Below are 22,584 nucleotides of genomic sequence, written 5' to 3' on the forward strand. Positions count from 1 at the left end.
CCACTGCATCCACTGAACAGTATCATCTCCAGACAGAGGAGCACCTTTAGCGACAGACTGCTGTCACTGTCCTGCTCCACTAACAGACTGAGGAGATTGTTCCTCCCCCACACTATGCGACTCTTCAATTCCACCTGGGGGGGGTAAACGTTAATATTATACAAAATTATTGTCTGTCTGTTATATCTTCATTGTTACCACTCTTTAATTTAATATTGTTCTTTATCAGTATGCTGCTGCTGGAGTATGTGAATTGTCCCTTGGGATTAATAAAGTATCTATCATCTATCTATCTATCTATCTATCTATCTATCTATCTATCTATCTATCTATCTATCTATCTATCTATCTAATATTGGGCAGAAGAAAGGTTTTGAACCCAGGATGCTGAATCTGTGAAGCAGCAGTTCTATCTTCTTTCACAGTAGTCATGTATACTTAGCTGGAATGAAATGTTAACATGGCTAAAGAAACATGCTGTAATAATTTCCTGTTAAGACTTTAGGATACACCACATGCACTATCGGGAATATTCTGGAGTGATTCTGAATCCTTTAGTAGGAAAAACCTCTTTACATGAAGGTGTTTTAGTCCAAATGTTTGCCGATTTGGACTAATAATCATGTATTACTCTGCATCTAAATGCATTTTTCAATTTGATTGCTGTAGTTATGCATTGTGCGTTTTTCTGATTCTTGCTTGCATAAATGGCAATTCACATCTTTTATGGAGGCTTTATGTAATATCTATATTTTTAGACTCAGTCTTTACAAACATCCTTCATTCATTTTATGGTGTCAGGAAGCTTAAAGCCTACTCTAGCAGCATAAGGTAAGAAGCAGAAAACAGCTCTTGGCATTTCACAGGATTCATCTACTTATACCAGGCCAAATATGAGCCACCCATCAATACTAATGCATATTGGCTGTTTGGGATTAGAACAAAGAGGAAACAAACCTAGACACAAAAGAGCATGCAGTGATTTGAACCCAAGACTGTGGTGGTTCGATGTAGCAGTACAGTACCATCATGCTGCTTAAAGATGATTACAAAAAAAAAAACTTAATGTATGTCGAGACAGCAGCAGTATAGCGAGGAGAATTTTAGAGTAGGTTGTTTATCCAAATTTTACTTTGATCTAAATTTTCTTTGCTGGATTAGAAAAAAATCCTCCTTATAATCACACAATTTGTTTACAATGCCATGCACCAATTTTCAGCCTTAACCCACATTTTATACGGTCAATGGACTAATCACTGTAAACCCTGTAAAAGCAGCAGAAAAAAAATGTGTCCAGCTTTAACATGCCTTTAAGCTGTCTGCTTCACTTCATATACCTACCATTAAATTAAGGGAAAACGGAGTCATATACTCTGTCAAAATTGGCATTCACATTTTCCTGGAGATTTACCTTACAGAATGATTTGACTTTGAAGGTGCCATTTGGGTTTTTGACACTCTAGTTAGATGGTGTTAATGAGACCATCGACTTCCATTCTAACATTATCAGCAGCGCCCTGCAAAATATAGATAAGCAGTTCCAGTAGAATGAAAACTTCTGGCTTTTCTTTCTCTCTGTCTTACAAATTACAATTAGAAAATGTCAAAATCTGAGTGAGACTTGTTTTTCTTTTCTTTTTTTTTTGCTGTGTTGTTGCTTTTTAATTTTATAATTCATTGTAATCTTCTCTGAAAAGAATCTTAAAATAATATATGTTGCTAAAGCTTCTATATAAAATAAAGATCAACTGATCCATGATTGATTAATCCTATCCATGGCTGGTTCCTGCTTTATGCAGAAATGAGTTCAAATTTCCATGACTCAAGTCTGCATTTGTAAATGAACCATCTTTGGCCTAAGACTGTTTCCTCACAGCTGCAAGTCAATGGGTTTGAATCAATGAGTGCTCACTGTCTATGCAGAGCTTGTATGGTCTCTTCTTGTCTTTGTAAACAAGTTTGAATACAAGTCCCACAGACATGCAGGTTGTGTTAATTTTTCATTTATTTATCCATTGTCTAAGAGCAAGTTTTGATTCCTAAAGACTAACCCGTAGCATTGGACAAAAGGCATTTGAGGGGGCACCAGTCCATTTTAAGGCCTAATCATACAGACATACACCTATAGTCATTCACATGGAACCAGTGTAGAACAATGAACCTGACATATGTATCTTTGGAAGTATAGAACTGTATGTATTTTATTCACTGCTATCACCATCAACATTACCATTAAGTGGCAATTTTTCAGGTTAGCTAGTTGTTTCTCTCTCCACTCTCTCTGATCTTGGTTATGCTTTGGAATCAAATCCATTTTTTATATCTGACACCACCACTAACCACATCTTACCCTCCTTCTGGGCTCCATCCCCATCCTACTGTCCATCCTGGTGCACCTCATCACCCAAACATCATTTGCTTTTCATTCAACACTAGCAAAATACCCGCGCTTCGCAGCGGCAAAGTACTGCATTAAAATTTTTATTAAGAAGAAAATTTTACCTTTTTAAACCGAGGGAAAATATGCCAATAATTATTTGTTAAGGATCTCTTTGTATACCATGTTGCCAGTTTGGCCCCCCCTTGTTTCATGGTTTGTTTCAATTATGACAGTATTTTCAGGATTTGTTGTATTGAATTATCAAGCCCTTCCGTGAGAACCCTAAATCCAAAGAGGACTGTTTCATTTATGTTAGGTAGAATGCCCAGAGGGGACTGGGCGGTATCATGGTCTGGAATCCCTACAGATTTTATTTTTTCTCCAGCCGTCTGGAGTTTTTGTTTTTCTGTCCCCTGGCCATTGAACCTTACTCTTATTCGATGTTAATGTTGATTTATTTTTTTATAATTATGTCTTTCATTTTTCTATTCTTTAATATGTAAAGCACTTTGAGCTACTGTTTGTATGAAAATGTGCTATATAAATAAATGTTGTTGTTGTTGTTGTATTGAAGTGACATTCGGCATCTGTCAAGCGTTGTAAGCACACAACCGGTTTCAGCGATAAAATCACATCCAGCTTTTGAGAGTTTAAACATTCATAAACATCAAAGTGTCCACTACTGAAATCATCACCTGTGAATCTAAGATGTTTAAGAGGCATTGGCGGTTGTCGAAAGGTGTAAAATATTTGGCCATTTCGGTACACTTGAAAGCAACAACCGAACAATTCAGCGGCAGCCATCAACTCACATGCAGAACCATAGGTGAAGGGCTTAAGCATTTCATTCTTATAATGCTCCTGTGTAGAATAATTATCTCCTAAGTATGTACATTGGTTTCGGTTAGTGCAGGGAAGCCGCCTACCAAATTTCGAGAAGATGGGGCCATAAATAAGAAAGTTCAACATGGCGGACGTTGTTGACCATTATGACCGTTACGCGTAGAATTTCGAAATGAAACCTGCTTAATTGTTGTCAGTAAGCTGTAAGGAATGGGCCTGCCAAATTTCAGCCTTCTACCTACACGGGAAGTTGGAGAATTAGTGACGTTGGAAAGTTCAATATGGTGGCCGACAGTGGTGTCATACCAACGAAATAAGTACGGACATCGGTTTCCATTAAAAGTTCAATATGGCGGCTGACAGTGGCATCATACCACCGAAATAAGTATGTACATTGGTTTCGGTTAGCGCTAGGAAGCCAACTACCAAATTTCGTGAAGATAGGGCCATGAATAACAAAGTTCAATATAGCGGACGTTGTTGATTGTTATGACCGTTACGCGTAGAATTTCGAAATGAAACCTGCTTAACTTTTGTAAGTAAGCTGTAAGGAATGGGCATGCCAAATTTCGGCCTTCTACCTACACAGGAAGTTGGATAATTAGTGACGTTTGGAAAATTCAATATGGCGGCCGACAGTGGCGTCATACCACCGAAATAAGTAAGTACATCGGTTTCGATTAGCGCAGGGAAGCTGCCTACAAAAATTTGTGAAGATGGGGCCATAAATAAGAAAGTTCAACATGGCGGACATTGTCGACCGTTATGACCGTTACGTGTAGAATTTCGAAATGAAACCCACTACACTTTTGTAAGTAAGCTGTAAGGAATAAGCCTGCCAAATTTCAGCTTTCTATCTACATGGGAAGTTGGAGAATTAGTGATGAGTCAGTGAGTCTGTCAGTCAATCAGTCAGTCAGTCAGTCAGTGAGGGCTTTGCCTTTTATTATTATAGATGATTGAAACACTTAAGTCTGTTTCTTGTCAGGCACAACACCTATCACTTATTTTTCTTAACTCAGCACTCCTCTTTGTTTACCTCCAAGATGCTTAACACATCAATCAGATCATTCAGAGCTCTCTTTTCCCATCTTTGCTTTATATTTCACCATCATCAGCCATGTCTTGGTCTCATAGAGCAGGGGTGAGTAACGTCAGTCCCGGAGGGCCACAGTAACTGCAGGTTTTTGTTACACCCCATTAAGTTAATTAGAAAAAAATCCGCCAATAAGAACTCCTATTTAATGTCTTGCTTTAATAATGTCAGGCCATTCTTATATTGCAGATTTGGAGCCTAAAAATAATGATTAATTGAAGCCTAAAAATAATTATTAATTTTGTAGTCCTTCACTTTCTCTTCATTTTCCTTCTGAATATTTTTTTAAACCAAATAGTTCACGGTGTACATGGAAACATGCTAGATGGAGAACTTTGAAACCATCGAAACAATGATTCATTTGTAATTTGCATCTTAGTGCTGATAAACAGCTATTAAAAACAGTGAATGCAGCTGTTCATACTATTCTATTTCTCACAGCTTTCATGAACCCTTAATGTCAAAGCCAGAGAGTCTCCTTTAAAAGTCATAGTGGAATAATGGAAGTCACAACTGCTGGAATCTCTTCCATGAACCTCTCAACTTCACTTTTACATCTGCGCCTGTACAGATATGCAAATAAGAATTTCAGTGTACTCCAAACATGTGACAATACCACTACTACTACTTCTAAAACTACTCGCATCTGCACTCAACAGGTTACCTAAGCAGTAATACTTCCTGACTTAATGTCTTCTTCTTCTGCATTGCTAATAACTAGACTTACGCTTACTACATACATTACCATTCTACACCCCTCTCACACTCTTATTGCAACATAAGATCATACTTTGTCCCTACACTTAATATCTTTATATGATTTATACATCCATATCTAACAACAAATGCATTGGCTTGAGTTTCATCCAACACATCTACCACACACTCCTCGTGGCCATGCTCCCATCTCTTCCATGCCCACTGCCACTTCACCTATAGCCATCATCTTGGTCTTTCCCTCAGTTACCTTGAGGTCTTCTACTTCCAAACTAGGTTAACATTTTAACATTTTCTCCTTCAATTATTCTTCCCCATGACCAGAAGCTAGAACCATGTTGTCAAAGGCTACTAAAGGAGAATGGTGTCAAGAAGAGCATCAGACCTTTATAATACTCTCTTCATGATGATTTAATTCTTAGGGAAAAATTAATTTTTAATAAACCTTTGGTTACAATTTTCCAAACATATCTTATTTACTAATATGAGGAACTGAAAAATAATGCTGAGAATTTTAGCACCAGTCTGCTGTAATGCATATTTCTAGTCATTTTTACACCACCCCTGACTGGTAGGTGAAGTCACAGCAGACACAAGACATACTCTTCATAGATTACATAAGAACTTTCTGGTAAAATCTGTTGTTTTCTCCATTAGGCAAGTTGTTATATAAATTAGAATGGCTTAATAATTTGTCTTTTCTCATTGTGACTTTTCATTAGAAGACGGAGAGAGAAGCTTGAGGCCCAGCTGAAGGAGAGTCGAAGCATTAAGAACTACAGCCTCAATACTGCCAGCGTCCGGCCACAGTGTGCCCTGCATCTACAAATTGTAAGTTATTTTTTTTAACTTGAAGCCACTTTTAAAAATAATATAAACATATTAATTAACCATGTGCTGATAGCGTACAGTTTAAATCAGTATTCACATTTCTCATAGCTGTCCACAGGCTGTGACCTTGCTTTTACCTGTTTATGCAGCTACCTCCATACATTCCCTGTAGTTCCATACTCTAGGGTAAAATATAAGAATTTAAATTTGTAAATCTTTCTAAGCTGTGCTTTTCTGTTTGTACTATTCTGTTTCCCCTGGGGTTAACTAGTGTAATCCTAGCAGGGTAAATACAGTACAGATTGACAAACTTGATCTTCTGTTCTCTTTTCTGCTTGTTCATGCAAAGCATTCAATAGTTACTTTATTATGGAAAATGAAAATGGTGAAAAATGATAAAATAATGCACATTTTTTTGATGATGATAAAAAATAGATAAAGTGAGCAAAAAGTACCAGTCTAGACACTAAACCCTAAACTGCTAGTCATGGCAGAGGAATGAGCAAGAAATTCTGGTTATTTTCTCTGCTGCCACAATCTGAGCCACATCATCAGATTCTACTGCAACACATTGATAATGTGCCTGACCAAAACACCATTGATCTACAATGCAGTAGAAATCTTTGATTGTAACTGACGTAGGCATACACTTGCAAATATTGCCACCGGGTGGTAAAGCGATCTATGAAATTTCCCACAGATGCAAAACTCTGTCACAGTGATCTGTAAAAAATCACCTCCGGTTGTGAAGCATTGTAGCTGTGATCTGTGAAAAATTGGCAAATAATGGCTCATGGAGTTGGGGAAATTGGCAGATCCTGCAGAGTCCTGTCTCTGCATTACTGTGCCTGATTCTACAAATGAATACATCAATATTTTTGCATGCTGAAAGCATAACCTATGAAATGAGACATTTGGGGTGAAATGATATTTCGGGATATTTTAGCATAGCACAAATTCCATTCTGCAGCACGTAGCTTGCTTTTTTTTATACTATGGGTTATTGTATAGCAGACGTTCGCTATTTCTAAATTTAGATGCAGAAATGAAACTTGTTATTAAAATGTCTTTTTACAATTGCATTGTGTTCAGCTTCTTAGTAAGAGAAGCCTTTTTCTAGAGGGAAAGCAAATGTGGCAGAGGGGTATTGGAATCGGTTTTCCACTTTTTAAGTGACAGATTCATATTAGTATTTGGGTAATAGAAGTTTTCCAATATGTTCCCCTGTTTCTCTCATATGTTCACTTATGTACCCTTAGTTCTACCCTATTTAATCTAAGGGCTGTTCTCTTGATGAAGAGATAGTAACCTTCTTGTCTACTGAAGAAGCTCTCTTCTAAAGCAGCAGAAAGCTTTCACATAATCTGTGCATATCTGATGTTTGTCTGTTTGTTTCTTTTCCTTCTTATCCACATTGTCTGGATCCCGGTAGTACTGCAAGTCCCCAGGATCAGCTCCAGCACCTGGAAGTGGTGTTCAAGAGCTAAGATTTTCACAAAGCAGTAGAGCTCCTTCTACTCATGTCAGGATCCCAGCATCTGGCAAGTCACCCAGGTAAGGAGGACCAAAATGGCATAAAGAACATCTTGGATAGTACTTGATGGTGATGTAGGTGAAGGTGGAGGTGGAGGGTGTTATAATGAAGGTAGATAAGCAGACTGACATCATAGTCTTCCTCCTCAAAAGCATTCAAAGCTCCTGTCCTTTTCAGCTTGTTTTGTTTCAGCCTGCTACTATATTCAAAACTCCTCAACTGGATATTCTCTCATACATTTCCTGATAGGGTAGCTGCTTTACACTGGTATCGTGCAAGTCAAGAACTATTTAATTACTAATATTTCCCTTAAAATCAGAGTGGCACTGCCATCCTTTTAGTAATCCAGTGCAGTCACTCTTGTCCTAGCTACTTTGAATTGGCCCTGCTTCTTATTGGCACCCTCAGACAGCATACTCAGGTACAAGGAATTTGGATATTTCTACAGAAATGGATACACTGCAGAACTTCCTCAGCCCAAAGCCTTAACTATCCCTAGTTTAGGCTTACTTTAAGCCAGTGGTTCCATGCAGGACATGCTAGTGTCTGGTGTGGCATCCTTCAAAGTAGTGTTCCATTGTGTCTTATAAGTCACCTGCCTGGCCATTAACCTCCCTATCAGAACATCAAGGTTTGTCTTCAGTGAACTCATTGGCTGACAGAGTTTACTGTAATAATGATGACCACATGAGACAAGAAGAGAGCCAAAGACAAAGCTATACTCTTACCGTCAGTCAAAAGGTCGAAAGGTGTGTCGGAGATGGCGGGCGACCTGGCTGGGACGCCCAGGAGGACTGGAGGAGGGCTTACGCCTTCACCAGACCATGTGGGGGCAACCACCCTAGTTCTTTTGGGGGCCATGGGTACAGAGCTTTGAAGCTCTACCCTGTAGGGGCCCGTGGTCACCGCCGGGGGCGCCCCAATGCCTTGGAGACCTTGGACCTCAGCAATTCCGCCAAACCTGGAAGTGCTGGGGGGAAGAAGAGCAGGGACACCCGGAGTGCTTACGGGGATGCAGCCGGCACTTCAGCCACAATGGGGCGTGTCGGTAGGAGGTTGCCGGAACACACCTGGAGCACATCAGGGTGCTTATAAAAGGGGCCACCTCCCTTCAGACAATGGCTGGAGTCGGAAGGAGTACAGACAAGGTCTTGGAGGACAGGCAAAGAGGCTGCCTGAAGAAGCAAGGCATTGGGGACTTGTGGGGTTTGTGTGGCACTGGACTTTGTAAATAATGTATAATAAACGTGTTGTGGGTGACATGAACGTGTCTGCCTGTCTGTGTCCGGGCCAGCCGCCACAGGTGCTACTAAAAATTAAGAGTAATTGATTCAGATACAGAGGCCGCCAGTAATGAAAAGAAGAGCTATCCAGACAAAAAAGTAGATAGCAGGTACTTTAGATAAGCAGAAAGAAAATGGAAAGAAAGAAATGGACAGACACAGTCACATAGAGGCATATGCTCTAATATAAAGTGTGTGGACCACCAGGGGACATACTGCCCCCAAACCCATCATAGACAGATGTGGGACAAAGGTTCAAGCACACATGTTTTTATTTATTCTTTTTCCGTCATGGGAAACACCTTCTCCTGTTTCTGGCAAATATAGCACAGTGACAGCACAGCACAAATACCAATTTCTTCTTCTTTTGTTTCTCTCTCTTTTTCCTCTACTCCTCCAGACAAGCTTTGTCTTCTCCCACCCGACTCTGGCTCCCGGAGTACTGTCTGCTGGCTTCTTTAATGATGCACCCAGAAGTGCTCCAGGTGCTTGTTCTTCCACTTCTGGCAGCACTTCCAGGTGTGGTGGAAGAGCTGCCCATAATGGCACAGCAGCAGCTGCATCACCCCTTGGCAGTGTCCGAGGAACCCAACATGGCTATAGCACATCCCAAGTCCCATGGAGCCCTCTGGGAGTGCAAGGCACTGCTGCAATACAAGGGGGTTTCCATCTAGCCTTCCAGTGGAGGCAATGCCCTGATATGCTTCCTCCCCTGGTCATTCCAGTATGAAGGCATCCCAGCCGGGCAAGTGCCCCAGCCATCCGCCACAAGTGCCTATAAAAAATATCCACCCAGATTACAAGTTCACATATTAAATAGTGAATTTAGTTTGGCTTTTTTAACACTGATCAACAGTAAAAGACTGTTTCATGTCAAAGTAAAAACAGATCTTTGCTAAGTGGTCTAAATTAATTATAAATCTATAACACAAAATAATAGATTGCATAAGTGCTCACCCTCTTTAAAATAGCATGCCTGAATCAGCAGTGGTGCAGCCAATTGATTTTAGAAGTCCCATAATAAGATAAATGGAGATATTTGTTTTTTGAAGTCACATAATAAGATAAATGGAGATATTTGTTTTTTGAAGTCACATAATAAGATAAATGGAGATATTTGGTTTTTGAAGTCACATAATTAGTTAAACGGAGATCATCTGTCTGTAGTCAAGGGATTTCAGTTAACGGTAGTATCAATGCACTTGTACGTTGAAGGTTCAGTTTGGCCTAACCTACACAATGAAGACAAAAGAACATTAAAATTAACTCTGTGAAACAGAAATTGAAAAGCACAAGTCAGGGGACAGAGACAAGAAAATATCCAAGTCACTGAATATTCGTTGGAGTTCATTTAAATTAATCATGAAGAAATGGAAAGAGTGTGGAATGACTGTAAATCTGCCTAGAGGAGGACATCCACAAAAACTGAGTGACCTTGCAAGAAGAAGACTATTGAGAGTGGATTCCTGTGAGTATTAAAAGCTACAGTAGGTGAGATTGGAGAAACTATGCATACAACTTTTGCTCATGCTCTTCACCAGTTACTACTTTATGGGAGAGTGGCAAGGAGAAAGTCACTGTTAAAAAAATGCACATGACATTGTGACTAGAGTTTGGTGGAAAATGTATGGGAGACTCTGGAGTCAGCTGGCACAATGTTGTATGATACGAGGAGACAAAAATTTAGTTTTGTGGGCATTAGACTACATGCCATGTTTGCACATTATCAAAAACACACCTTGAAGTATGGCAGTATTCAGCATCATGCTGTGTTGATACTTCTATGCAGGTTCCTGCAAGGCTTGTGAGGGTAGAAGGTTAAATGAATACAACAAAACACAGGGAAATCCTGAAGAAAAAACAGATGCAGTCTGCAAGAAACCTGCACCTTGGGAGAAGATGTGTTTCCAGCAAGACAACAACCACGAGCATAAAGCCAAAGCTACACAGAAATGGCTTAAGAATAACAATATCTGAGTGGCGCAGTGGTAGCGCTGCTGCCTCACAATTAGGAGACCCAGGTTCGCTTCCCGGGTCCTCCCTGCGTGGAGTTTGCATGTTCTCCCCGTGTCTGCGTGGGTTTCCTCCGGGTACTCCAGTTTCTTTCCAAAGACATGCAGGTTAGGTGTATTGGCGACTCTAAATTGGCCCTAGTGTGTGCTTGGTGTTTGTGTGTGTCCTGCGGTGGGTTGGCACCCTGCCCAGGATTAGTTCCTGCCCTGTGTTGGCTGGGATTGGCTCCAGCAGACCCCCGTGACCCTGTGTTCGGATTCAGCGGGTTGGATAATGGATGGATGGATAACAATATCCTAGAGTGGTATTAACCTGGTACTGGTTTTAATCCAATTTAAAATTTATGGATGGACTTAAGAAAAGGCAGTTCACTCACAATCCCTATACAACCTCACTGAGCTTGAGCAGATTTTTCAAAGAAGAATGTAGAAAAATTGCAGTGTCCAGATGTGCAACAATGATAGAGACCTATCCACACAGACTCCAATGCTGGAAATCCTGCCAAGCTGCATTTACCCACTACTGACGTAAAGGGGTAAATACTTATGTGATCAATTATTTTGTGTTTAATATTTGTAGTAGTGCTAGAAGGGTATTGTACCATGTTACCCATTACGGATGCAGAGAGAAGTCAAGCAAAATTACACCTTTTATTGGCTAACTGAACAGATTACAATATGCCAGCTTTTGGGGCAACTGAGTGTACAATATTTGTAATTCATTTAAAGACCACATTAAATTAAATCACTTTTCAATTCAACAATAAAGGATATTTTTCTATTGATCATTGCCAAAGAAGTCAAATTAAATCCACCATGATTCAATATACCGTATTAATAAAATTGGAAAACCTCTGTGAAGTGAATGCTTTTTATAGTCACTGCGGATAATTTCAACAGCAAACTGTGAACTCTTTTACGACAAAGAAAAAGATGATAAAAAGAAACCAAACATATAGGCTAATTCTGAGAGAAAACAACTATCTCTCCAATTAATGAAACCGCTAAGTCCAGTTTTAGAGCCACAGGGACCTGAGGCCTAACTGGGCAACATTAGTTGCCAGGCCAAAACCAACCTCAGATGCCAGTAATTGCAGGGCATGCTTGGGTTCAATTATAGAATCACAAATTAATTTAGCACACACAGAGATGTATGATAACTTGTACCGAGACTAAGAATGTGCAGCTTTGTGCAGTAGCAAGGTTGGGATTTGAGCCCAGTCTCTTAAAGCTGTAAAACAGAAGCACTCACCACTGTGCAACTATACAACCCCAGAGAGTTGTTGAAAAAGACGAATAGAAAAATAAGGAGTGAGCTGGACTTAAACTGCAGGAAACCAGTGTGGAGTTCATAGACAGAGAAACCAGACAATTAGGCAGACAGGCACATAAGATAAATTGATAGGTAGAGAGACATGGTGAGAAATGAAGACACACCAAACAGACAAACAGACAGAATAAGAAAGGTATGCAGACAGACAGGCAGCAGGTCATGAATTTAACTATATAAATAGAGATACCCAGCAAGGCTGTATTCAAAGTAGAAATGTGAAGAAGAAAAAAACAGAAAAGCCAGGCAGTATAGAAAGCTACCCTCCATACACAGACAGTGTTTTAATTGCTGCAGGCGCTCCTCCTCCTCCTCCTCCTCCTCCCTCTAATGCAGAGGGACTTTGCTATTCACAGCTTTTTTTTCTGCTCTGCCTGCTTTTGCTCAGGAGCTCTTCAGCATCCTGCAGTCCAGATGAGCGAAGCCGAGCTCCACACAGGACCGCTCCCCGCAGGACTCCACCCCTTCCTCGGGGAAGACTTAATCCTATTGGAGGAAGCAGGGATTCTGGCCCCTCCTACCAGCATCTGCAAGAGGTGGATTCTACAGAAAAAGAGGCTCTGGCTCTGAGGAGGTGAGAAATGAAAACAGTGCTCTCTGCAGTCTAAAATGTGCTTTGGCAATGCCATAGCAAATCAAAGCAATGCAAGCATTGGAAACTGAGCTTTGTGAAAGTAGATCTTTTTTAGAAGCAGACACTAATTAATTATTTAATTGTTCTAAAAGTAATACACCAATAATCACTTCTCAGTTATTACTATAATGACTAGATATTTTCTTTAGCACGGCTGATATTAAAATTCATCTTTTTTTGTAGGTTTACCTGTAGTAAATAATAAGAGTGATACTAGTGATGTATGGTGTAACCATTATCATCATTTCATTCTAGCTGTTAAAACATAAAGGTAATCAGGACAAATTGATAAAGCAAGGTGCAATAATAGGCTAATCTGGGCAAGGTCCTAACTTGCTGGCAAGAGCGGACTGGCTTTCAAAAGTTCAGTCTTATTGATATAACATAGTGGCAATAGTAGATATACATTCATGATAAAGTTCATAAGTAATCCAGCCTTAATAGCAACAACAGCAAGATAATGCATAAGGTAAGTCTGGCTAGCAGTTTACCTACAATGTCAAGTGTTAGGCTGGCACAATGGTTAGCCTCAACATCTTATTGTTCTTAATATTAAAACATACTGGCATTAGTGGTAAGTCTGGGTAGCAGTCTAGCCTTGTAGGTAAAAGCAGGCTGGCATTTAGAAGACATATGGTCAGTAGACAAGCATCAATGCCAAGAGGAGCATGGCATTCACAATCAATCTGGTAGTGGTTTAACCTTCACTGATAAGGGCCAGCATTTATGGAGAGTGCTGGTTGGCATTTAGGATACATTTTTTCAGCAGTGCATACGTCATAGCAAAGGGCTAACACTTAAAGTAAATCTGCCTATAGCACACCCTTCATGGCAAGCACAAACTGCCATTTAGGGAAAACCTGGTAAGTATTCCAGCCTTTATGTACAGTAAGTATGTCTGCCCTTCGTGGCTTTCAAGACCAAACTGGCATTCATAGTTAATCTGGTCAGTAGTCAAAAATTCATGACATGGTAAGTTATTCAGTATTATTTGCTTTGTCAAAAGACCAGCATTCATGACAAGTACAGAGCAGAATGGTACTCATGGTAGAATTTTTTTTTGTTATTTCACCTTATACAATTTCTTGTATTAGGAATTTGTTAGTTTTCACATACCACCTACTGTAGAGGTCAGAAAGCACAGGGTCAGCCATTACATAGCGACCCTGGAGTAAGTGCAGGGTAAGGGCCTGGCAGAGTAGGATCTCTTTTGGCAGTAACAAGGATTTGAGCCAGCAACCTTCTGGATACCAGTACAGATCCTTAGCCTCAGAGCCACCACTCCACCCTTAACTTACTATGACCAGTAGTTGAACTCTAGTGACATAAATACGCCGTCATTCAGAGTAAATCTGATAAAAAAAATAAAACAGCCTTTATAGCAAGAGCAGGCAAAGCATTCAAATTAAATGTTGTCAGTAATCCAGCTTTCATAGAAAAGGTAGACTGGCAGTCAACAGTAAAGATGGTCAATAGTCCTGCCTTGGTGATAAAGCAAGTGGCATACAAGGCAATCCGTTTTAACAACAGAAGCAGTTCTCAGGAGCTGTTTTTCAGTCTCTGTGCTTTTTCAGTTATTCTTTTCTTCTTAACAACATTTTTCAAATTTTAGAGCCAAGGTGATGTGAATTGACCATTCATCAGTGAGGTTTTACAATAAAATATGTATCCCCTCACACAGTAAACACAGCACAACAGCCAAATAATTCACAGAGAGGCCAGTGAACACTACCAGATTGATATTGCCAGTGTTGCATATCATAGAAAATTCAGAAGTGTGGAGAAGTGTCAGCTTCTTTTGCTTCTGTACTGAACTCTATTACTTTTTACTGAGAAGGGAATCCCAGGGTTGGGAAAAGGTGTTTGCTTAACATATTGCACGGCTACTTGAAGATTTTTCTTTAAACTTCAGCTTTACTCATTCGGTAAATCTCTTTTGGTGTCTCTGTTGTCCTGGGGCTGTGGAGAGAGGGAGTTGATGGCAAACTTGACCTATTTTAAGATTCTAGCTTTGGTAATTATATTCAAATGCTAGACTAGGTTGCTATAGAAACTGAATACAAAATGAGAAGGGGTAAGGGGTTGACAAAAAGCCTAAACACTGTATAACGGCCAAGGCTAAAAGTATTAAAAGAAGTTCAGATTTCGGAACAGGTACTTAATGTATCTTTGTCTTTGACATTATGGAAGCAGATGATACTGTTGCAGCATGACTGAGTTTCTTATTTCAGCACTCCTTCACTCTCTGCTTTTCAGAAATGGGGTTTGGCACTTGTTTATCCAGCATATGGTATTCAGTAATTAAGTAAAAGATGATGGCATAAAACAGACTTGTAAGCCAATATTTAGAATCTGGCTGATGTAAACATTGCCCACAAAGTGAGTGGGTCCTTGCAATAATGTGTGGTGATTGTTGCATAGCACCAACAAAGTGGCCCAGTAGCATAAACTACTACAGTGGTCACCATGAGGAAGCCCAGAAAATGAAGATCAGTGGCAGGAGATAAATATGGTAGGTTAGGTCAGCTAGGCTGTCATGGGTCACCAGGAAATCCAGGATACACTGTATCTGAGCGAACAAATTATACTTCCAAATAGTGGGCATTTGAGGATGACCAATTAGAATGTGTCGTGATGGAATGCTTGTAAAAGTACCTGCTGGTATAGTATTAAGCTCCAACACTGTATGTCCAGAATCTTGAGTGTATAGTGCTGGTCCTAAGCCTGATAACATTACTAAAAGATAGCACTGGTGAATCACATATCCAGTGTCCTGGGCTGTAATTGCATGCCTGAACATTGTCAATGTGCAGTCTGCACATTCTTCCTATGCCTGTGCTTTCTCCACGTGGTTTCCTCTCACCTCCCCTAAGATGTTCAGGGCAGTTCAATTTACAATTCTAAATTGACCTGTTATGGAAGCATGAATAAGTGTACCCAGTTGTGGAAGCGCTCTTTCATACACTATTTGGATAGGTTGTGGTCCTTGTGATTCCGAAATGGATTAAGCAGAGTTGAGAATGCCATGTGATATAATGTATCCCAATTAACATGGAAATAGCATTTGGAGAGTAAACAGGAAACTCAGGGTGTCCAGTGCAGACAAGCCATTCTAAAATGTATCAAAGAAACAAATGTTAATAAAGACATGCTGGATTAGTCAGGGCAGTCAGTAGTACTGTATCTTTGGTCAATCTGGCGTGACATGAGCTAGAGTGGAAAAAAAGTGTAGCAATTGATAATTAGTTTTAAAAGACTGTGCAAGAATATAGAATGTTCTATTACACATACCATTTCTGACAAACATACTGCCGGAACTGCAACCTGATACTGGGTTGCTTCATTCTTCTTGATGCACATAAAAAAACTCTGTGAATTGTACATTGCACACTGTGAAGTGCGACAAGAGAACGGTTGAGGGCCTTTGACCTCATAAATGTTGACGTGAGATCATCACTAGATTTGAACAGTTATTGACCCTTGCCTTTGCTTTATGACACTGTAGGAAGCCAGGAGTCTTTGCTTATTCCAGAGGATTGTGGTTTCTTAGAGGTTTATTTTCTCTGGTCACACTGTTAAGTGAATTTATTGTTTTGTTTAAGTTTCATATTTTCTGATTGCTTCATTTCTCTAATATTCGATCTTAGGTTGTTTACTATGGAGCAACTCATATATTTATATTACTTTATTACTGCACATTTAAATATAAATTTGCTGATTTCTATTTAAGATCACTTCATTTTATCTTTTATGCCTAACCCTGTTTACTTCTTAAGCCAGTAAATGGGCAAGAAGACCTTTTGGCTTAGGTCAGCCTTACTCTGAATAGGCTTATTTCAAAGGAACCCCTAGAGTTTCACTTTCTCTACTTACTTTGCAACTTACATCTTTTTTTTTTTCTCTAATGTTGACAAGTTTCCATGCTATTCTTTTATTCGGATGTCCTTTTAGCTGTATTTCTGTTTTATATGCTCAAGGATATCTTATAGTCATGAATGTGTGTGCTTATATGTATAAATGTTACATGAATTTGTATTTTTGAATCTTTGGTTGTGCTCTGCAAATTGGCATCAGGGGAGAGCACTACAGTCAGGCCCGGTTCTGCCGGTCGTGCAAAGGGTGCATGCACGACAAAATGCAGGCTCGGCGCGAGGCTTGTCTTTTCCCATCGAATGTCGGTAACTTGCTTCAAAGAAAAATGGGCAAGTCACAACACATGAATTGTGGCAGCTCAAGTACGCAGCACAACAATCAAAAGTTTTTGTAGTGTTAATCGGAATTTTACTGATGAATTAATTAAACTTTTCACTGATTCATTAAATGCATAAGTCAAGTTTTCTTCTACCTACAAAGAAATTTTCTTAAATTTTTTTTTGACATTAAGGAAATTGTGAAAATTTTAAATTTTAAATACACTGGTTTAGAAAATGAGTGAAGGTACTATAGGGTGATGGGGCGGCTGAAATTAAATGGCACGATGGCGGCTTTGCATCTAGAACCGGGTCTGACTACAGTATATTTATAATTTTATTGAAATGAATTGTAGTGTAGGAGGCAGTGTGTCAGAGTCCAACTGCCCATTGAATTTGAACTGTCTTGTCTCAGTTGCCATCTTTATCTCTCTCCCAACAGGTTATGCTCAGCCAATGCAGGAACCACTGATCTGTCCGCTTCACTCCTTCCACCTCACTCCCAGGACAGCCACTTAAATATGCAAGCAAACCTCTCCATTCCTTTTGCCTCAGAGAATGGTGGGCACAAGACAGAACTGAAGTGCAGCCGCCTGAATCATGTGGCAGTGGGCCAAGCCAATGAGGGCCCCGTTGTTCCTTCATCCGCACCATCTACCCTACGGGCCTGCTCAATACCTATAATTCCATCTGTCTTGGAACATGATGACACTTCATGTATGCAAACACACATCAAGGGAGGCAGGTCTTCCTCCTCAGACCACCTCCCTCAAGTAGAGAACTCTACAAGTGCAGTATCAGGCTTGGGCCAGCAGGAGGAGGTAGCACTGCTGCTGGAGACTGCACAAGAGCAGCTCAGACTGCTGGCCCAGGCGCAGCGAAAATCAGAGGACTGCATTCCTCCACCTTCAGCAGAGCGTGAGAGCACCTGCTTCCTTCTGCCTCCAGGAGGAGGAGTCGGTGGAGTTCTAGCCAGAAGCAGCCCTGCCAAGACACAGCTGATGCACCCAATAGACCCCCACAGAGACTTGGCCCAATGCAGTCAATGAATTGTCAAGAGAGAAAGTGGCCACCAATATTTGGACCAATGATACTCCTGGTAGGAGCTTAGAAAAAGTACTGACGGAAAAAAAAAACAAAAACTCCAGCAACAAAACTTTAAGCAAATGTTTAATGAAAGAAATGAGGGGGGAGGGTAAAACTTATAAAAGGAATTATTTATATGCATTTATTTAAGTAAGCATCTACTTAGAAAGAAAACCAAATAGTCCTGTCATCTTCATGGTGTTTTTAACTGTTGAACAAAAAAAAAATTAAATAGGAAAGATGAAAAACACACTCAGACACAAATATCTGAAAGTATAAATTGTACACAATACCTCCTCAGCAGTCTCAACCCTGCAGTTCTGGCAAACAGAGTAAAGAATCCAGAAACATTTGATTCTAAACTGGGCTGTAGGGGAAAAGAGAATAATAAATATACTGAGATCTAACTTACAAAACCAGGGCTTGGATGCAGAAAGAGGAAAAGTCTTGAATGTTCCTGTCTCCCATGTTCTTCATTTAAAATTTCTACTCCCTTATTCTCAGGAAGGTTTCTATCACAAGACCATTTGGTCACAGATTTCTTTAGAATCTGCCCCCATGTTTGCCTGTGCGTCTTTGTTCTTGTCACCAGTTGGTGTAATGAACTTTCCTATCCTATGTCCCTATAACCTTTCGAATCCTTATGCCAACCAAGTGAAACCAATCACTCTGTGTTTGTCAATTGAGACACTGAATGTCTCTCTCTTTTTCCCATAGAAGGCACTAAGAGTGATTCTTTAGTCCATCCAAGTGAAATGTTTCAACTACTAAGTGCTTGTTGTCTTGACTAATTGGTTTCTCATGCCTCATATTTGTAGTTTTTTTGTGTAACACCACCCTTATCTGCTACATGCTTATGTCATGCTCAAGCACTTTCTTTATGGAATATCTGAGAACCCAAACACAGATCAGACTAATTAACCCCTCAACCTATAACATGAGTTAGAAAATATGTTAATGGAGAACTACAAAAACAACTTTAACTAAAATTAAAATATTTCCTTAACACGTTATAGTGGTATACAAGCATGAGAAATAACACAATATGTTTCAAAGAAATAACTGAACTTAATCAAAAAGCAGAAAATTACTTCGATTAAACAGGCCAAAAGAAAGGAAATTAAAAGGCAAAGAAACACGAAAAAGAAGAAGAAATAATCGCAAAAAGAATAAGTCACAAAACCCGAGAAACTATATTAACAAATAAATAAAACACAAGAACCTCTACCAAGCTAGAGCAGAATCACGACCTAGATTTGAAATCAGATGACTCAGCAAAGACAATAGCTAGAAAGAAGTTGAAGTTTTCCCCAAATACAAGAGAGCTCGCTAAACAAACCTGAAGGTGAACAAGGCAGAATTCTAAAAACATCACTGAGTAGCCTACACCTTCAAAGCTAACAAACCTCAGTTGGAAAGGCCTATAGCTGTAGTCCCAAACAACAATATTAGGCTAACCCTCCATGATTTAATTGCTTATATATTAAATTGGCTATAGCTCAATATGAATAATACACTAAAAGAGGTACGGAAATGCGGGGGAACCAAACTATGGCACCTTAGAGTCTATGTTGTGGACTCTTTTGTTTGTTAATACTCTTTGTCTTGGTACAGAGCCCAACTTGTGGAATCATTCTGCTCTCAGAATTTGTCTAGGGTGCTTCATTTGCCACCCTGTCCTGTTAATTACCCCGAATGTTCTTGAGCTTCCTACTTTCAATCCTAAGAGACTACAAAACTATTCCTTCGATTGCCACCCCTCATCTAATTGGCTTGTTCCCACTTTGACCCCTATGAGGTTGTCCATGGTCCACTAATAAACACTTTCTGTACTAAAGTATTATCTTCATCGATTTTGATGTTCAGCTGACTCTTTTGATGACCTCTACCTTAACACCATATTAGCAATCTGCTTTCAACCCTTAGGAACTGTGAAAGAGTAGCTGGAGTGAGAATTCTTTGATGATGAGAAGAATAAAACTGTAAATAATACCAACTGACCTCTTGGTTACAGTTTTCTTTAATCTGAGAAATACTGTGCTCTAATGCTAACTACAATCCAAGGTGCATTAGCTTTTAACACTTCTTTTGCCTAGCACATGATTCTTTAGAGATGAAATTCTGCTTCAAATCTCTTCAGAAAAGTATGTGGTCCTGACAGCACTGTGTTTTTAAGGTTCTTGTCATGTTGACTAAGTAGATCCCAAGTTTTCCCACTTCCTCTGTCTAGAAGCCAGCCTTGATCCAAATATTCATATCTGGATGAATGCTTCAGCCCAGTGTTTACCCAGACATTTCACTGAGGGATTCTACAAATAAAATCAGAAAAAGTAGAATTCATGGCCCAGTGTATTTATGAAAAAGATAGGAACTCTTGTCTTCACTTTGCCATGGTTAAGCCATAGTTGAACCACAACAGGGTTCTGAATGACAGGCCAGTTAGATTGCAGACAGAGCTGCTGAGGAGGTCAAGGAAATGTGTCTCTAAAAAAACAAAAACTATGACACCATTTTATTTGCCTCTGTGAAGCAGGAACCCAAGGAGTGCACAAATGGTAACCCTCCTGATGAGAAATATTAATTCTCCGAACAATCTAAGGATTAAAAGTGTGGCAATCGATTCAGAGGAGCAAGGTGATGCTTCGGAGGGAATCTGATGTACCCATATAGAAACTGCCCCTTTTCAAGGACTCTCTTCAATGCTGTTCTCAGAAATCAGAGAGCTGGTGGTTCATCTGTCAAGGGTTATGAAGAGTTCTCATCATGCCAGCAGGGAGGATCGCTGCTGCTGCTGCTGACTAGTTGTTGGATATATCCCGGGGCTCCCAAGTTTCAGATGGCCTCTGGTCTTTCCCAATTTTTTTGTTTTTTTATTCTATTCGCAGATGCTACATGTGAAGGGTCTGAAAGCAGGTCTCAACATTGCACCACACAATACTTGCCAGTAATGCCCCCCTGCTGTCTCCCAGCTACACCTTTCCAATGGTAAATCCAGCACTGGGTTTAAACTAGTCAGAGGAACTTGCTCAGTACATTGGGGTAACTGATGTTATTTAAATAAATGTATAATATAAAAATGCACTAGATCTTGTTTTACTAGTGACTGTTATTCTGACCTATGTACTGGAAACTTGTCTTTCTTCCTTCTTTCTTTCTTAATGCTGGAAAAACCACCGGCCAATTTAAAGTCATTAAAGATTTTAAACAAAAGATAAGAGCCCACCGTCTCGCAGTAGACCATCAACTACCATACACAGTGAGACTGCCTTGCTTTTGCACTGAGCCTGCACGTGGAGTGATCTTTCTGAAAATAAGCCAGAGTGATAAAACGATTAGGTGAGTTCATGGCCAAGGACTTTGTAGAATAAATGAATTTAAGCCGTAGGTTAGTAATATATAATGGGTAAAGGTTATGTAAAGAGAAGGTTTACATTATAGAGTCCTCTTTGGACTCACTGCAACTCTCTTTGTTGATAAAACTGCACACGTGAGGTGTATGCATCCAAATCTGAGACATTAATAGGACAGCTAGAAATGTCTAATAATTGTGAAGTACATATAGGAACAAACCTGACCCATGTTGTGGACAATGTGGTCTGAGTTTATCATTTCAATACCTTTTCATTAAACTGCTTGCAAATTTTTTAAATCACTCGGTGCCAGTGCTGAAATTTCACATAGCTTAAAGATACAAGAAAGTAAATAAATATTAAAGGGATTTTTTTGGAATGGAAAGGTTTCAGGATCATTTTACTGGAGAGTGACAAATGTAATAATCAAGCAGATAGGATTGAATATTTCACTCATTAAAGTAAAGCAAATAGCATTGAGCTGAGTAAATTTCACACTTAGGCAGATACAAAGTGATAATCGGCTATGTTACTCTGTACTGGAGAAAAAGCAATGCAAACAAAACACAATTTATTTGTTTATAATTTCTTTTTTTTTGTTTCTCAAATTACTTTGACCTGAATAATCACCTTCTTCATTTTCTCCTTGTTCTTCACGTAGACAAGAGATGAAATATTTCCTTGTTTCTCATGCTTTGCTGTGATAAATGATCCCTATTTTGCTATATTCTTCTGAAACGATTGATCTCATTTTCTTCTTGAGCCAAATGATCTCTTCTCATCTTACATCCTCCTGTGTGGAGTAACTGCATTTTACTCATAATCACCTGGAATAAATCATTTCCCTTGCTTTAATTTATCTGTTCTCTTATGCTAAATCATCTTTTTTTTCTCTCTCCTTAACTTTCTTTGTGAAAAATTGTGCCCTTTTAGGCAAATTATTTTATTGGTTCTTTGTTTCTGAAGAATAGCCTCCCCAACCCCCATCCTTATAGTGTGTTGCAGTGAGAGATCTCCTTTAGAACAGGGGCCTTTCAAGATAAACATCTATTTATTTCTTATGGTGTCATGAAACCAGCGACCTCTTGTTCCTTAGTATCTTATTTCCCTCTCATTTATAATTTCTCCTATAAATCAAAGCTATTTGAACCCCAGACTCATTTTTGTTATCATAAGATACAGACATTTCCAGAGAGCATTATGGACACAAAGGATCTTCTTTTCTACCTTTCCATGTGATGAAGGGTGTCTGTTCTTATTTTAATCTCATAATTTGAATTATCAGCCTTTCCACTGAC

The 22,584-nt window shown here is 39.5% G+C and overlaps 1 protein-coding gene across 1 annotated transcript in view; it reads left to right on the top strand.

The window, feature by feature from the left end:
* The window catches only part of LOC120538509 (pro-neuregulin-3, membrane-bound isoform-like), an 822,431-nt gene extending 800,286 nt beyond the window's left edge, over nt 1-22,145 (top strand). Inside the window, exons 6-9 of the mRNA XM_039767928.1 lie at nt 5,759-5,867; nt 7,300-7,421; nt 12,415-12,600; nt 17,293-22,145. Coding sequence (XP_039623862.1) covers nt 5,759-5,867; nt 7,300-7,421; nt 12,415-12,600; nt 17,293-17,899 — 1,024 coding nt within the window. The 3' untranslated portion in view covers nt 17,900-22,145. The remainder of the gene's footprint in view (nt 1-5,758; nt 5,868-7,299; nt 7,422-12,414; nt 12,601-17,292) is intronic.
* Nucleotides 22,146-22,584: the final 439 nt, after the last annotated feature.

This window comes from Polypterus senegalus, chromosome 1 (assembly GCF_016835505.1).
Source record: "Polypterus senegalus isolate Bchr_013 chromosome 1, ASM1683550v1, whole genome shotgun sequence".
In the NCBI taxonomy this organism is placed as follows: domain Eukaryota; kingdom Metazoa; phylum Chordata; class Cladistia; order Polypteriformes; family Polypteridae; genus Polypterus; species Polypterus senegalus.